This window comes from Medicago truncatula, chromosome 4 (genome assembly GCF_003473485.1).
Source record: "Medicago truncatula cultivar Jemalong A17 chromosome 4, MtrunA17r5.0-ANR, whole genome shotgun sequence".
In the NCBI taxonomy this organism is placed as follows: Eukaryota; Viridiplantae; Streptophyta; class Magnoliopsida; order Fabales; family Fabaceae; genus Medicago; species Medicago truncatula.
This window is the reverse complement of record NC_053045.1, coordinates 45725277-45738175: the sequence shown is the minus strand read 5'-3', so window position 1 is coordinate 45738175 and position 12899 is coordinate 45725277. Positions and strand designations below refer to the sequence as shown.

At 31.8% G+C, this 12899-nt stretch overlaps 3 protein-coding genes across 3 annotated transcripts; 2 read left to right on the top strand and 1 right to left on the bottom strand.

Moving 5' to 3' along the window:
* Positions 1 to 2714, top strand: LOC25493320 (flavonoid 3',5'-methyltransferase). Its single transcript, XM_013601798.2, has 5 exons — positions 1 to 72; positions 158 to 243; positions 376 to 520; positions 610 to 738; positions 1943 to 2714. The coding sequence occupies exons 1-5, from the start codon at positions 34 to 36 to the stop codon at positions 2231 to 2233; spliced, it is 690 nt and encodes a 229-aa protein (XP_013457252.1). The 5' UTR covers positions 1 to 33; the 3' UTR covers positions 2234 to 2714.
* A 5525-nt stretch (positions 2715 to 8239) lies between these two features.
* Positions 8240 to 10521, top strand: LOC25493319 (F-box/kelch-repeat protein At3g06240). Its single transcript, XM_013601797.3, has 2 exons — positions 8240 to 9364; positions 10084 to 10521. The coding sequence occupies exon 1, from the start codon at positions 8243 to 8245 to the stop codon at positions 9335 to 9337; it is 1095 nt and encodes a 364-aa protein (XP_013457251.1). The 5' UTR covers positions 8240 to 8242; the 3' UTR covers positions 9338 to 9364; positions 10084 to 10521.
* On the bottom strand, positions 10455 to 12748 carry LOC25493318 (WAT1-related protein At1g68170). The gene is made up of 7 exons (XM_013601796.3): positions 12488 to 12748; positions 12254 to 12316; positions 12052 to 12168; positions 11700 to 11946; positions 11039 to 11197; positions 10784 to 10935; positions 10455 to 10680 (listed from the first exon to the last, which is right to left on the bottom strand). Exons 1-7 carry the CDS (start codon positions 12685 to 12687, stop codon positions 10476 to 10478), a joined length of 1143 nt encoding a protein of 380 aa, XP_013457250.1. The 5' UTR covers positions 12688 to 12748; the 3' UTR covers positions 10455 to 10475.
* Positions 12749 to 12899: the final 151 nt, after the last annotated feature.

Below are 12899 nucleotides of genomic sequence, written 5' to 3'. Positions count from 1 at the left end.
AGATCATTTTGGTGTTTGCTCTGGACTTGAACCATGGCCAAGAACATCCTCAAAACTCCAGCACTTCTTCAGGTAATAATTAACTAATTTCACTGAAACCAGATACAACTTTTAATAGAGATATTAATTAAATTTTGTCATCTTGTCTTTTAACCAGTACATTCTTGAAACAAGTTCCTATCCAAAAGAGCACGAACAATTGAAACAACTTAGAGAAACAACAATTCAGAAGTATGGGAAATTGTAAGTTACACATAATAATACAATACGATCGATATAATCAAAGCAATTTATAATTTTAATCATAATGATTAAATATAATTAGTTGTATAAAATTAATTTGATTTTAATTTTTGTTGGGGGTGGCACTGGCAGGAGTATAATGAATGTGCCTTTGGATGAAGCACAATTCATATCTATGCTTCTTAAAATTATGAATGCTAAAAAAACATTAGAAATTGGAGTCTTCACTGGTTATTCTCTTCTTGCTACAGCTCTTGCTCTTCCTTTTGACGGCAAGGTATCATTTTAGTGTAAATCTTACATTTGACGACGATGATGAATAAATTAGAATAAAGTGTAGTTATTAATAAATTTCTCTAATTTCAGGTAATAGGAATTGATAAGGATAAAGAAGCGTACGAGACAGGATTGCCCTTCATTCAGAAGGCAGAAGTTGAGCACAAAATTGAGTTTATCCACTGTGATGCATTATCAGGCATCATCAGTCTTATTGATGTAAGTTTTTTTTTTTTTTCCATTGACTTGAATTTGTGATTTGTTCCAACCTTTTAAAAATATGAGTAGCCATCTGTATTATGTATTAATTAATAATATATTTATATTGTTGTTCAATTGAAAATATAACTAACTACTATGGGTGAGCATGATCCAATCCAAATTGAATTTCTGTATGAATATATTTATATGAGTAGCGTATCCGAAGCGTGGAGGGGTGAGTTGGTTTGATGAAAACTTAAGGAAGGTGATTGGAGATGGGAAAGGCACGAATTTTTGGATGGAGCGATGGAGACAACTTGCGTCATCTCTTTAGTAGAGTTTATGATATATCGCTTGATAAAGATAAATGCCTAGCAGATATGATTGTTGAAGGAGTTGGAGAAGAAGGTTGTTTCAACGGGAGGAGGAAACGGTTTGGTTCTTGGAGTTGAGAAGTTGGAGGGTGGGACAGGAAGATGTTTGGAAGTGAGGAGAGTCGAGTTTCTCAGTTAAGGTAGCTTACCATTTGTTAGGATTCCTAGTTTCCTACTGAGGAAAATCTTAGTAAAAGAGGGGTGAACCTGAACTCTTCTTCTCTATGTGTTGGTGGATTGTGGCAGAGTTGAAACAAAAAATCATATATTTTTTGGTCGTCCAATTTTATCTGTTGTTTGGATTGAGTCGGCTGTTGTATTAGTATTTGGCTTTGTTGGAGTCTAGTCCTGTCTGATTGTGCACAGGGGTCTGGTTCTGGCTCTGTGCTACTTTCTGTTTCTCTAGTTTGGGTGGCTGCTGCAGTGTTTTTGCGTGTTGCTGGTACTGGTTCACTCTTGGAACTCATTGAATGTATCATCCTTTATGTAGCAGTAGCGCGATGTTTTAAACTGTATCATTGTGGCGTTATTGTATGGGTAGCAATATCGTTTTTGTTGTCCTTTGAACTTTTCTCTTGCTCTAGCTTTATCTGTTGCTTCGATTTGAATCTTTTTAACTTTCATCTTGTGAGGTTTCTGTTTGTATCCGTTGAGACCTTGTTCGGGTTAGCGCTACTTGTGCTTAATTCTGAATCTGTCTACATTAATAATATTTTGCTGTTTCAAAAAGAAAAATTATGGGTTTAATCCAATCTTTTCTTAAGTATATTTGGTTTCACTTTAACCTCCAGAGCATCTGATTTGTTTAGACAATGAATTAAAGGAAAAAACAATTCCATGAATTGCAGGGCAAACATGAAGAATCATTTGATTATGCATTTGTGGATGCTGACAAGGAATCCTTCACAAAGTATCACGAGCTGTTGTTGAAATTGGTGAAGAAGGGTGGAATAATTGCATATGACAACACATTATGGTCTGGTTCAGTGGCCATGTCTGAGGATGAGGAAATGGAAGATACAATAAGGCCAAAAAGAAAAGTTGCAATTGAATTCAACAACTTTATAGCAAATGATACTCGCATTGAATCAACAATCCTTTCTATTGGGGACGGTGTAACTCTCTGCAGAGTTCTCTAAGGCATCAAAGGAACAAAGAAATAACAGCAGCAAATGTTATGTGTTTTTTAAATAAACAGTTGTTGAAATAAACAATAAATATATAATTTTAATTTCTATTATGAATAAACATGTTAAGAGTTCTTTAAAAAAAAAAATGTTAAGAGTTGCACATTGGAGGAGATAAGAAGTGGCGAATGTAGGAATACAACTCCCACAAACGACATGGATGATTTGAAGTGAACAAATATTGACAGCCAGAGGATGATGGTTTTGACTCCTATCGAAGAGCGGTGTATTCATAAGCACTCTGCCTATCATGTTAAAAGTGAGTGTACTTTTCTCTTGTTACATGTCCTTAGATAGGTCAAACGCAATCCAACACTAATTTTGGATCTGCGTGTGATCTCCATCATGTGGTGCCGATTAAGATCATCAAATTTTCTAGTGTTCATTGTCAATGCAACTCCATAATATATTTCTTAGTGATTAAACTTGTTAATAGAGTAAGCCTCGACCTAGTCGAAACCTAAATCAAATATATTACTTTAATCTATACCTATACAATATATAGAGAAAATATGATATTTTGAACAAAAAAAAAAGAAAGAAAGAGATTTTGCACTAACTTTATCATTATCTCAATTATACGTTTAAATAAATTTTGCTATAATAATATTAAGGCTTAATAGCAGTTTTAGCCTCCTAACTTTCCTAAAGTTGCGATTTTGAACCCCTAAGAAAAAAAACCTAAAAAGCTGCCCCCTAAGTAATATATTAAGCCTAATATTAATTATCGCTGTCATTATAAAAGATAAGAATTTATATCATATTTACTATATTATTAATGTCATTAATATAAATAAATATGATAGGCTGGCTTTGTTATAATTTGAAAATCATAAACATTTATATTTAGGCTCTGTTTGGTAAAAATAGCGGATAACTGATAAGCTAGCTGATAGCTGATGACCGATAGTTTATAGCTGATGACTGATGACTAATAGCTTATAAGCTAACTGAAGTGTTTGGTAAAACTAGCTGTTCAACTAGCTGATAAATGTAAAATAACATAAAGGACATTCTTAATTTATAATAAAATCATATCAAATAATATTTAAGTATTTGTAATTTCGTAATCTAAATTTTCTTTAAAAAATACTTTAAAATAATGAAAGGTATAATTTCATTAAAATGTAACATAATTGATGGTATATTTTTTAAAGAACAATCAAAGAATAAAAAACATGTCCGTGAGATTAAAAATCATAATAAAGAACATAACACTAAGGTATATTTTCATAAAAAAATAAATAAATAAAAGCTGAAGGTATATTGTTGCGTTTCGTCAATTTTTTTTAAGGCATATTGTATAAAAAAAATAACAACGAAAGCCATAGAGTAAAAAAATAACACTAACTATTAGTATATTGTTCTGTAAAAAAAAATGGTATATTGTATACAGAGAATTACAAAGAAAGCTGGTTGGTGTATTTATTAACAAGGGCTAGTAATATTTTCTAAAAAAAATAACAGTGATATTTATTATGGAGCTATATTATAATAAATTGTAGTGGGTAAAAATGGAATTTAGATGAAATAATAAGGGTAAAGTGGAAGAAAAAGTGAGAAACTATAACCTCAAACGCTACTTGGAATAGCTTCTGAAAAATAGCTTATAAGCTCGTGAAATAAGCTATAATCTCATGGTAAAAAAGTGTTACCAAACAGAGTTTTTTTTGTCAAACGAGCTTATAAGCTATAAGCTAATTTAGGTGTTTTACCAAACAATGTCTTATAGGCTTAATAACAGTTTTAGCCCCCTAAGTTTTGTCTCAGTGGCAGTTTTGACCCCCTAGAACAATTTTGATTCGGTCAACGCACACGTGTATTTTATTTTTGTAATTAAAAAAATTATTTTTTATTTATTTATTTTTTAAAATAAATAAATACACACGTGTGCGTTGACCGAGTCAAAATTGGCCTAGGAGGGCAAAACTGCCACTAGATCAAAACTTAGGGGGCGGTTTTGTAAGTTTTTTTCTTAGGGGGCCAAAATCGCAACTTCTTAAAACTTAGGGGGCTAAAACTGCTATTAAACCATATTTATATTCTTAATCAAAATCAAAATTTCATAAAAAACACCGTTCGTGATTTATAAACGTTTTTTTCGTGAAAGATCTTTTAAAGATTTACAAACGTTATTGCAATAAAAAACAAAAAATCTGACATGTGTGTGCCCATCTCTGTGGTTTCAAAATTTATTTCCAAAATTAACTTTCCCAGAAATTCTATTTCATGGAATATTTATCCCACAAATGTTTTTGTAAATTCTTGAAATTCCTAATTTTTTTTATTGTTATTGGTAGTTTTTTTTTGAAGGAATTGTTATTGGTAGTTGTGTTTTATCCGATAAGAATTAAAAAATTCTCACCATCTAAATACTTGAATAAAAAGTCGACAAATAGTTTGTAAATTTTATTCCTATAGTGAAAAGACGGGCACTCACGTGCCAATCTTTCTGCTATTTTTATTGCGCTAACGTTTCAAAATTATAAACGATGTTTTATATGAAATTTTAATTTTGATCAAAAGTAAAAATATAAATGTTTTTTGCTTCAAATTATAACAACTCAAACTAATCATGATTATCTATTTCAATGAAACTAACAATATAATAAAAAAAATATAATCTAAATTCTTTTTTAATGATATCAACAACAATCTCTATTATAGAAAAAGTTGTTGTTTAAGGGTATAATTGGGATAATGAAAATGTAAGTATAAAAACACTTATCTAGTTTGTTGCATTTTTTAAATGATAAAGGAAAAAACTGGACATTGTTGCACTTTTTAAATGATAAAGGAAAAAACTGGACATTTGTGTTTATTACACTTTTATTTTAGTATTTAAATTTATTCTTATCTATTTGTTACATGTGTTATTTATATTGAAAATTGAGGGCATTTTTAGATATATTGAGAATCGAGAGCATTTTTAGAAAGAAAATGTCAGTTAGAAAGAGTCGAAAGTGGTAATTTTCTGTATATACAGCACAATAGACGAGTAAATAATATATCAGAACAATGTTTATAAACTCGTACCAAAAATATCCAATTTATATTTTTAACTTATTTTTTCCTAAATAATTTTTTTTTAACAAATCAAAATGAGATATATTGCACAAAAGAGTGATATTTCACCCTGTACAAGGTGTGCAAAAGAGATGAAACCCCCAAAGTCAGATACAACCAAAGGCACCTACCATAAGATGCCTGCACCAAAGAAAAAAAAAACTAAACAATCACATGATACCTACACACAATAGTGGATACCTCCACCAATCGTGAAAATCAAACAGAAAAGAAACAACATTTGACCGAAGCCATAAAGAAGAGTTCAGCTTCACTTTTTCAACAATACTAAGAGGATCGACGGACACATTATTGAAAACACAGTTATTTCTCTCCTTCCAAATTGTCCAAACACACACCAGCCAAATAATAATCCTCGAAACAAGCACACATATTATTATCTTCTTTAAAAAAAAAACATACTTAGTATCTATTCTAATAAAAAACCTTATATATTTTTTGGTACGAGTTTTCCAGTGAAATATCATCGTCTAAATTTTATTTACTTCTTGATGGATTTATGGATTAGTAGAACATACAAATATCTATTCCAATGATCCCTCAACAAAAAAATATCTATTCCAATGTTTACGGGTAATTTTTAATTCTGGCCATTTTTTTTTTCTTCTATTGAATTAAATTTATTTATATGCCTTTCTTTCATAGGTTCTAAACCCTTGATTTGAACGAGTAGGGTTTATGAGTTTTTCTATTCACACCCTATATATTTCTGGTTACACTCAGTTTTTTTAAAAGTTTTTGATAATACCAAAATTGTCCTTTTATATAAATTTTCTTAAAATTTTGATTTCATTCATTATCACTCTAAAATTTCACTCTCTTTCACCCACCAACAATCAAACAATTCTGATGTTCAATTAATCTCTATGGAAGATTAAAGAGTGAATCAAAACATCTTTCATTCATACTCAATTGCATATAAATAAGTGAATTTTTTCTTCTTTTTCAATAACGCTGGTTTCAATTTTCTTCTTCTTATTCAACTGCACTGTACGACAGTTTCAGTTTTACATTGTTGAGGTTAACTTAAATTCAGTTTAAGTAGGTTCATGTAAACTTAGTTTACATAATCTACTTAAACTTAGTTTAGATAACCTACTTAAACTGAGTTTAAGTATGCACACTTAAACTCAGTTTACATGACCTACTTAAACTAAGTTTACATGTACATACTTAAACTGATATTACGTATAATCATTGAACAAGGTTGGACTTTTAGATGTACACTTAAACTGAATTTACATGACCTACTTAAACTAAGTTTACATGATCTACTTAAACTGAGTTTAAGTATGTACACTTAAACTGAGTTTACATGACCTACTTAAAATAAGTTTACATGTACATACTTAAACTGAGATTACATAGAATCATTGAACAAGATTAAACTTTTAAATGTACACTTAAACTCGGTTTACATGACCTACTTAAACTGAGTTTAAGTATGTACACTTAAACTCAGTTTACATGACCTACTGAAACTAAGTTTACATGACCTACTTAAACCGAAGAGGGAATTTAGGGTGTAACCAAAAAAAAGGAAGATGTTTTTTGAAAATTAAATTTTATGAGAGGGTAATTTTGTTATTTTGATATGCAACCAAGATTAAAGAGGTGTAATTAGAAAAACTCTTACTCGAGACACTGAAGCAAAGTCAAACTAAGGGGGATGTATTGGATTAGAATTCTGAGATTTTAAAAGACTTTTTAATTATGAAAAAGTCTTGTGGTATTCAATCAAGACTTTTTGCAATTTAAAAAAAGTCTTGTGGTATTCAATCAAGACTCTTTGTCATTTTTAAAAAGTCTTGAGGTATTCAATCAAGATTTTTCATCATTTAAAAAAAGTCTTGTGGTATTCAAAATCATTCAAATTTCGAAGGATTGTTTAATAAATTGGATTTTGATGGATTTTGTGGGATTTTGTAGTGTAATTTTAATAAGAAAAAGTCTTTCATGAAAAGATGAGATTTCTTGAGATTGTTTTTATTTTAAAAATTACTATCTTTTTCTTCTCATCTCTCTCTCTCTCTCTCTCCCCCTCCCTATTCTCTCTTCGTTTCTCTATCTCTCCACTCTCTCTCTCTCTCATCCCCCTCTCTCTATTTCATAAAAAAATAAAAAATTGTATTGAGAATATTATGATAGAGAGTATGTCGTAATCAATGTTCCGCAAATCGAATGTTAAATCTCCGAGATTATCGAGTTTACATTTTTAGATACAAAAATCGTGTTAACTCTGAGGTAAAATCGGTTTCTGGTAAAATTGGAAGGTTTAACGAGTTTGACTGAGTTAACACTCGGTAAACTCGTGTAACTCGACCGATTTGTAATGACTGACATAATTTTTTTTTTTGAAAGATTTGTAAGTGCTGGCATAATTTTAAATATGTACAATTGAATTTTATGGGAATAACATTTTTAACAAATATAAAATGTGTATTGAGAATAATGTGTTAGAGTGTTTTTTAGTCCCTTAAAATCTTATAAATTCCATAAAATTCTTAAAATTTGAAAATCAATAGTAAAATAATTTTTTATTGGTTTTATTTTTCTTTATTCAAACGCTAGAATTTATTTGTTCATTATTTTTATCATTCACGCTTGTAAGTTTGCTCTTTTTCCCCTAAAATTTATTGAATCTTTTGAAATTTTAAAATCACATGAAATCCTTTGAAATCCTTAAAAGTCTGTGTGATAAATCCTTTAAAATCACGAGTGCATAAAGTCTTTTATATAAAAAGTCATTTAAAATCTCAGAGAATCAATACAATCTCACACAGTCTTTTAAAATCTTAAAGACTTTTTTTTTTTTATTAAAATAGTCTTTTAAAATTCTAATCCAATACACCTCCCTAAGAAAAACAAAGCCGTATGGAGAATCAAAAGCTGTATCTACCTCACAACTTGATCATCGAAATCTTACTGAGGTTGTCAGTGAAGTCTCTTATAAGTTTTACATGCGTTTGTAAGTCATGGTTAACTCTTATATCTAATCCCGACTTTGCAAATTCACATTTTCAACTTACGGCCACAGCACAAACTCGTCGAATTCTGTTCATATCACATTCATCAATTCCAATTCAATCTAGAGATTTTGAATCATCGTTTAAAAATGATCCTGATTCACTCAACCTCAATTTTACGCCTCCCGAATTTTGTTTTCGTCTTCAAATTAAAGGTTCAGGTAGAGGGTTTGTATTTTTGCACCGTTCTTTAAACATCTACATATGGAATCCATCCACTGGATTTCACAAACAAATACCCTTGTCTCCTTTTAACTCCAATTTGGAAGAATATTATTTCGGTTCTCTATATGGTTTTGGTTATGACCAGTCTAGAGATGATTACTTGGTTGTTTCAATATCTTGTGATAAAACAAGGTCATCACATTTGGAGTTTTTCTCGTTGAAAGATAATTCATGGAGAGAAATTGAGGGTACTCACACCGCATATAGGAATGGCTTTTATAATGCCAAAGTAGGGTCACTCTTAAATGGGGCCATTCATTGGTTAACTTATCGTCGTGATTCACCACTGCATCTTATTGTTGCCTTTAATTTAATGGAAAGGAAACTGTTAGAGATACCCGTTCCAGTTCCAGATGATTTTCACGATGATCCTCCATATTTTGGTTTGTGGGTATTTGGAGAATTTCTTAGTCTATGGGCCATGGGCAGTTATAATCATACACTTAAATTACGGGTGATGAAAGAATACAAACTGCATTCGTCTTGGACTAAGACTCTTGTTGTTCGGATTGATGATGCCATTCCCAATTTTTACCCTCTATGTTCTACAAAAAGTGGTGATATTATTGGATCAGACGGTGGTCTTGGATTGGTGAAGTATAATGATAAAGGACAACTCTTAGAGTATTCCTCCTACCATAACTATCCACTTAGGTCCCAAGCGATCATGTATACGGAGTCTCTGCTTTCATTCCCTGTTGACGGAGAGCAAGTTTAAGAAGATGATACAAACAAGAAGAATGAGGTTTCAAAATATTCTCCTTCACCATTTTCTTGATATTTTCAATTATATTGTATTATGAACTCTTGGGTGTCTGGATTTGTAGGGTAATATGTGTTTGACTACATTTATAACATGAGATAGTATGCCATATGAGCTGATTCAATATTTCATGAAATGTTTATTGGTTAACTGTTTGGAATATGCTTATTACAAATATTGACAGTTTTGATTATGTGTTTCATTGTTATTTATGCATATGTAATTGGATTGAGTTCTAATTGTATGTTTTTGTCACTGTCTGAAATGGTTTTATATGGTAAATTAATTTGATGAGGTTATGCATATTGAAGGAAAAATAAGGTTTTGTTCTCTAATTTCAGTGGACTCTAATAAGGTTTTGTTCTCTAATGTGTTTGTTATCCCAGATTATATCAAACACCTAATAACAATTTTTGATGTCTTATTATTAGATTTAGAGCAGAAATTGACATATTAGTCCCAAGGACTAGAGGTTGAAAAATCAAGAATATGAAAATAAAAATTGTTACAAATAATTGACCTTTGTTTTTAAAAGTATATTGCCTATTTTTTGGAGGGTTAGCACCAAAAGAGTTGGTTGATAGTTTCCATATTGTCCCAACCAAATATAAAAAAATCCATAAATTGTATGGTGAACATGAAGAATCATTTTATTAAGAATTTATGGACTTACTGACAAGGAAAACTTCACAAAATATCAGGAGCTGTTATTGACATTGGTGAAGAAGCTAGGTGGGATAATTGCATACGACAACACATTATGGTCTGGTTTCGTGTGGCCATGTCCGAGGATGATGAAATGGAAAACATTTTAAGGGGAAACAGAAATATTGCAACCTAATTTAACAACTATACAACAAATGATGCTCGCGTAGAATCCACAATCCTTTCTATATGGGACGGTGTAACTCTGCCAACTTCTCTAATATCCACCAAGGGAACAAAGAAATAACAGCAGCAATGTTAGTTAATGGTCTTTTTCTAGTGAACAATGTTAAAGGTTGTTGAAATATAAGTTGATTTAGTTCTACAATAAGTTAATTTATTGGATATAAACTGATCATATAAATAGTGATCCTCAAATGTTCAATTGTTATACTTTGCCGGAAGTATTGTTGAGAGTTGATGATTTAACAGGACCAACACTTGCCGCCTTCTTCTCATTCGAAATATGTATTGAATCACATTTGATAGGGCCTTTTGCAGACATAATCTCACTCTCCACTTTCCTTGTTTCTTTGCTTTTCCCCCATAATAACATGTACAATCCGCACACAATCAGCACAGCTCCTATTAGACTGCACAATAATACACATGCACAAGCCATAATATATAAGGCATCGACACATATATAGAAATTGAAGGTACAAAATTGCAAAGCTGATTTAGAGCTCAATTCACCTTCCTATGGTGATGTATTCATTTAGTAAGACTGATCCGGCTAAGGCCACCATCAAAAGCGTTAGAGGATTGAAAGCCGACACAAATAGAGGTCCCTTCAAGCGCACACACCATGCTAACAGGACAAAGCATGTACCAGAGGCCAATATACCCTGTGAAAAAACTAGAGACTTCAGTCATATGTTATAACTTCAATTGAGCATGGCATGCATTGCTATGAAGTTGTTAATAGAAGCACCAAAATCAAGCATTTACCGCTGAAGCGACTGTTAAAAGCCTCAAGTTCCAGTCAAGTTTCCACTGGCTCCGATATCTCTCTGTACAAAGAGCGTATACAATCGATTGGATTGCGCTCATTATAGAAGTTAAAGCCGCAATTGAATAGTGCCACGGGAAATTCTGAGTCATCTTTGACTGTGCTTATTCGAATTCATAATGCAACAAAAGATATTGTATTAGAGCGAGTTTAGGTTTGAAGTGCAATGTATTTAAATTGAATAGTTATAATAAAATTGTGGATTTTTAAACAATTAAAATGTGCAACAGGTTCATTCAAACATTCATAGAAATTAGTGCACAAAACCTTGAGTTTGTGCTTTTTAAACTGGCTGCAGTAGTTGCACAATGACTATGACCATGAGACAGTAACACACTTTTTTGTTGGTAAAAAATTACTATTCTTAGAATTTGGGTTGACCTAACTCAACCTTTACAAAACTGCTTGTAAAGTGAGGACTACCAACCACTTATAAACACATTTTTAGACCATATCTCATCAGATGCGGGTCTCTTAACACCCCTCTCATGCTCAGGACCGGACATATGGAACGTGACCTGAGTTGCCCGATAACAGGTAACCCAATGGATCTTGGATAGGTTCAATGACACTTATATCAACTTTTATCAACTATGGTACCTGGATTATAAACCACAATGAGAAATTGAAAGAAGTGGCCAGAGCTAGCATGATGCCCCACATGTGAGATTTAGCAGGAGCACCCTGTGGTGGTGATGATGCATGTTGCAATAAATCACTGTGCATTGACCAGTTGAATAACCTCCTGCCTTTGTATAATGTGAGGATCATGGCACCACCAATTCCAACTAAAGTTCCTAGTAACTTGGCATTCCCAGCTGAAGTTCCAAGATTTGGCTTCTCCATCCTGCAATGCAAGAAGGAATTAGGAGACCATATCCCAACCGTTGGATCAAATCAAATGAAATTCAATAACAATGGTATACATGGTTATGTTATGGAGCATACATACCTAAGAGAAACAACCATGATGTAGGTAATGGCAGGGATGAGATTTAACATGGCTACAGTATATGTGGTAGATACCAAGGCCAAAGATTTAACATATAGGTTTTGTTGCAAGGATCCCCTGAAAGTACAAAATTTTAATCATTTCATACTTAATTCTTGCTTAAGCTTATGTCTTAAATTCAGTGAGTGTATTAGAAATTTACCCAAATAACCCACAAAGAAAAGCTTGGAATATAACCCTGCCAGTAAGGCTGTGCACACTTTTCCTGTTGTAGCATGCCAACAAAAATTGCATATATAATTAGTCCCTATAACTGAATGAAAAGGGTAAAAATATAGTCAAAATTTCTCTAGCAAAGTGACATTATTTTAATGAGTAATGTGTACTTTAGTTTTACTACAGAAAAATATGTTATGTACATAGGAAAGAGATACACCTTTCAAAGAGGATAGCAAAGGGAACAATGAAGGCAGTAGAAAAGATGAATCGGTATGCAATAAGAATACTTAAGCTTGTTCCATCATTTATTACTATCTTGAACATAATATTCACCAATGCATATATAGATTGGACCACTATCATTAGCAGAACAGGCTTTGCGCTCTCTATGGCTTCAACATTGAATAAATTGACCATATTGAAATGAAAATGGGTACCGGATTCATGAACACTTTTTGTGTCACCTATACATATAACAAAATTTAAGGACACCGAACTTATAAAAAAAAATTAAGAAAGTATTGTTGACAAAAGTGGATATAGTTTATTTATACTTTCTTTTTTTCAGTTTGGAATAAAATAAGGGTTGGAATAAGCCGGACCGTCTGACATGGCCTATGTCTGGTCTA